At 37.6% G+C, this 4,696-nt stretch overlaps 1 protein-coding gene across 2 annotated transcripts; it reads right to left on the bottom strand.

Annotated features, from left to right (window-relative positions):
- Positions 1 to 242: 242 nt before the first annotated feature.
- Positions 243 to 3,448, bottom strand: LOC122059508 (vacuolar protein sorting-associated protein 28 homolog 2-like). 2 transcript variants are annotated; one of them, XM_042622316.1, is made up of 3 exons: positions 3,247 to 3,448; positions 1,993 to 2,803; positions 243 to 507 (listed from the first exon to the last, which is right to left on the bottom strand). In XM_042622316.1, the coding sequence occupies exon 2, from the start codon at positions 2,646 to 2,648 to the stop codon at positions 2,019 to 2,021; it is 630 nt and encodes a 209-aa protein (XP_042478250.1). In that variant the 5' UTR covers positions 2,649 to 2,803; positions 3,247 to 3,448; the 3' UTR covers positions 243 to 507; positions 1,993 to 2,018. The 2 variants fall into 2 exon arrangements, with proteins under 2 accessions (XP_042478250.1, XP_042478249.1); XM_042622315.1 differs by having other exon boundaries at positions 243 to 492; positions 3,247 to 3,447.
- Between the last annotated feature and the right edge of the window lie 1,248 nt (positions 3,449 to 4,696).

The following is a 4,696-nucleotide window of genomic DNA, read 5'->3' on the forward strand; positions in this document are numbered from 1 at the left end:
AAGGGTGGGGGTTGAAGGGTTGAACTAGCAACCTTGCTTGAACTTGCGCTAGACCCAACTGAGCTAGAAATTCATCGCCAAATCGAAAGAATTTTGCAAAATAAAGTAAAATTTAATAATTACATTTGGAATGTTTCGGAGTTATTTACAGAACCATGTGTCATAATGATTTCAAAACTTTCCAGATTAGTGTTTGCTTATAAACCAAGGAGGAAATGCCTTCGGCAAACTTTTTACACATCTTTGCAAAATAAGCAATAAATGTAGAGTTCACTTTTGTAACAAGAAAACTACAAAGATCCAAAGAGGACCATCAAAAGATGCAACAAAGGATAGCTTGCCATTAGACACCAAACCAACCAAAATAATAAAAGGCTGACAATCAATTACATGATTACATCTGCCAGATCAACCGTGGCCTGGGACTGCCCCCTGAATGTGCATCCAACTGTAAAAGTCTTCCAACTTCAGTAGTTATATGTGACAGCCAATCTGCAACAAAAATACCTGCCAATCAATGCTCACACATCTAATTATTTTCCTTAAAAGTAGAGAACTCTGATTTTCAAAAATGATGGACAATGCTCAAACTGAAGAAGTTGAACAAATTTATATTTCTTAGGGACACAGCTCCTAATTCAGCCAAGAGTATCATATCCCATATGGACTTTAGCGTAGAATCAAACTAGCAAAGAAAATTCCTAAGTTCTAAGTTCCACCATTGGCTGTAATGAATGGTAACTAGAAAACAGCTGGAACCATCACATCCTACTTCTTTAGACACTGTCCTGTTTTGGATTTAAGGTGTATGTTTTTACTATGTAATCCAAGCTTCATGAATATCAATAAGCAATACATCCCATTCTTTTTGAGGCTTCACTGAGCTAATGCTTCAGTGTACAGTCGGCAAAAAGAACAGTAACTAGTAGTATGATGTAGGTTACGCATCTGGTAGAGTAAGATATTCCTTAAGGGGTCTTGGAGTTGTATGTTCCGTTCATCGTTATGGTCTAGTGGGATCCTGCTGGAAGCTGCCTGCCTCTTTCACTGTGCCTTTTGGTAGCGTCTTTCTATCCCCTCTTAATAGATTCCAGACCATTCCAAAGAAGACCCAGAATATGCAGGATGACAAACCAATCTCACCCACATTGTAACACAAAAGAATTTTGTAGCCAATCTCTTCCTCCTCCTCCTTCCCTTTCTTCAGGTTGGGAGTGCGGAAAGCATTCATCTATGATGGGAAAAAACTAGGGCCAAGAATGAGAAAGATGGATGTTTGGAATGATTACTCCTTCATCTTCAAAAAGGTTTAATGAAACAGTTTCGTCTAAATCCAAAACAATGGCACAAGAGGAAGCCACTGCAATGAATGGTAGCCCAGGTAAGTTCCCTTGAGTGTTCTCTGTATTCTTTGCAGGATTCAAAAATATTAATGAAATTGAGCCCATATCCTCCTGTACCTGAAGCCAAAGTGTACTGTACAAACTTATCAACGTCACATGGTGTGTGCCATAAGAATATAAGATCACTCACTCTGTCGCTGCACAAAGAGCTAAGAATGTTTTCTTTTAGACTAACAATTTCATTCACAGATAATTTTTTTAAAAATTTTCAGGAATTACACCCTAAGATATACTTCTTGAGATTCAAATAGACAATATAAATACAAGATAATATCAACAAAAATCCAAAAAAAGCAGAGTTTAACAATCGAGAAACCTATATTTGGGGAGAGAATCAGAATCAGATAATATATCAAATCTCAAGTGCCACTCATAAAATGCAGTTCCTTTTGATGGATAGGATATGCAAAGTTAAACTTTCATGGTCAGGAACAAACTATAGTTTCGAAGATCTACACAGCTTAGCATCTAAATATATGTCAGTTTTCAGCATTACATAAGGTTCTTTCAACGATCAAACATAAATAAGGCAATATAAAAAAACCCATCAAAACTGAAATATCAAATGGAAGTGCAGCTCCTTGCTTACTTTCAAGCTTAGCTTATGCGAAACAATCAGGATCCAGCATTAGGCAAGGCAACCATGAAGGAGTTATAGGAAGACTCTAGGTCAAAGTGTAACTGCCTCGACTGCTGCTCTGTCAGTTCATCGGAAGCTCCCATCTTGGACAGCCTGGCAATCCACTCTTTCATCTTCACCCTTCCCTCGAAGTCAGGGGGCAATAAACTGAGCTTGTTAAGAGAGGCAGAGAGGTCAGAAAGCAAGGGGTAAACCTGGTCCACAGCAACCATGTTAAGCTTCAGCGAATCCATTGCGGTGATGAAATTTTGCACACACTCGGCGACAATGGCCGCCGATGTAGTAGTAGATGCAGCGGCAGCAGCCCGGTGTTCAACGGTGGCAGGGACTCCAGAGACAATGAGGCGGTTGAGGGCGGCGGGGCAATCCATCTTGTAGGTGTCGACGAAGCGCTCAACGCTGGGGACGGTGTCCTTGAGTGTGGAAGTCAAGGTCTTGAATTGGGCAATAAGTTTCAGGCACTCAGGCTCGTACTCGGCAGATGAAATGATGTCTCGAACATAGGCTTTTTCAAGCTTCTCAGTGACCTTGATGATGGCGTATAGGTCTGCGAAGTTGTCATACATCTCCCGCTCGCGCTTGTCGTTCCATAAATTAACCTCCATTGAAATTGGAAGAAGCAGATTTACGGGGTTTTCTCTCCTCCTTGATTTCTTCCTTCTTTCAAAATTTGAATTTTTGGTTCATTCCTTTGCCTTGTTTTGGCAGCTCGAACTGGATGGAGAAGAGCACGGGACACGCGCACAGATCACCTTCTTCACTGAAGAAAAATCATCGTAAATGAAAGATAAGGGAAAATAATAACAAAATCAAGAAAAACCCGAAAAGGAAGACAAGATTATAAAGGTATGCAACCAGAAGAACGAAATGGAAAAACCATATGAACATCTCTTCGATAAACAGATCCATGAGAAAAGGCACCATTACGAAGAACACAATAATAAGAAGACCAAAAAAAAAAAAAGGGAGATCAGAACCCTAAATCAGTTGTAAGAGATCGAAAATGGAGGTACATAAGAAGGGGATAAGGGGCTAATTCAAAAACCAATTTCTGAAAGCTCTGATACACCCTAAAATGCAGAAAATTTAATTCAGATGAACACAAATCAGTAACTTCAAATGGTTTGTTGATTATTATTCAAAAAAAAAAATCTTCGAAATTCGAGAGAATCCAGGGGGGTAGGCAGAGGGGAAAGAACTTACAGCGACTGAAACTTCAAAACTTGGATGTTTCGCTTCGCAATTGGACTTCGAAGGAGAGAGATGATGAGGGGAATGGAAAAAGCCCAGAACCCAGATGGTGCAGGTTGCGTGTAGATTGTAGAAAGAGGACGATGATGGTAACGCGTATGGAGGCACAGTGGCTAAAGAAACCCTGTAACTCTGTAAACGCGCCGGAAAAGGCCTTTGCTCTGAAGTCGAAACTTCAATTATCATCCGACCGGTTCATCCTTTGCCTGGGTCAACCGGTCCGGCTCGAAACATTATTATTATTCATTAGTTTCAGTTCTGATAAATTCAGTTTTGATGTGGACCGGTTTAGTTTTGTGAGATCAAAATCAAACTTGGAATATGATCTTAGGCTCATATCAATTTCGATTCGAACTAGGTTTAAAACTAAGGATGTATATAGATACCCCTAAATGGATATGAATGTGGATCAATTCGTTTAGGCTGTGTTTGGTAATCATCTAGAAAAACGTTTTTAGTGTTTTTCTATTCTATGAGAACAAAAAAAGGAATAAAGTGTTTGGTGTCAACTTGAGCTGCGTTTGGTAGTTATTTAGTTCTAGAAACGACGTTACGTGTCAAAAACAAAATTTTCAGTTTCTGTGCCAAAATGTTGTTTTAAAACAAAAAAATTGTGTTGGTGAATCTGTTTCAAGAGCGATTACCCTAGTTTTCACTTTCTTTGTATTTGGAACGAAAAAGAAATTACGGAACAAAGTTTTGTGGTTCCATCATTTTGTGTTTCTGGAGTTTTTTTCCCCCTTTTGTTTAAAAAAAGAAAAAAGAAAAAAAAAAGCTAGAAACACAAAATGATGGAACGACAAAACCTTATTTCGTCATTTTTGTTTCATTTTAAATAAATAAATAAAAAAAAAAGTTAAAACTATGGTAATCATTCTTGAAACAAGTTCACTAAACACCATTTTTTTTTTAAACAACATTTTTGGCATAGGAATTGAAAATAAATGACTACCAAACGCAGCCTTACTCTCTGGCTTATGCAATCCAGATCTTCTTCTCCCTAATGAATGTAATTTGCTCTTAATCTATATTTCTATGTTGTCTAAACTTTTTTCTCATTCTCTAGAATCCATATAAACAACAAGAACCCTAAAAAATATTAATTGGTTATTTAATTGGATCAGATAATTATATTCTGGATGATTCGGATTTTAATCTGGATACCCTTTAATCGAATACGGATACTTCTAAACAGATACGAGTGCAAATCCAAATCCAGATTTTGATTATCTATTTATATCCCTATTTAAAACCTTTATAAAAACTTTAAAAAAAAAAAATCTGCCTCAATGGTAAATTCAATTTCGTGTTGTATCAGCTATGATGTGGACCGGTTTAGTTTTGTGAGATCAAAACTTATATCAATTTCGATTCGAGCTATTTAAAATCCTTATAAAAAATA

The sequence above is a fragment of the Macadamia integrifolia genome, chromosome 13 (assembly GCF_013358625.1).
Source record: "Macadamia integrifolia cultivar HAES 741 chromosome 13, SCU_Mint_v3, whole genome shotgun sequence".
Taxonomy (NCBI): domain Eukaryota; kingdom Viridiplantae; phylum Streptophyta; class Magnoliopsida; order Proteales; family Proteaceae; genus Macadamia; species Macadamia integrifolia.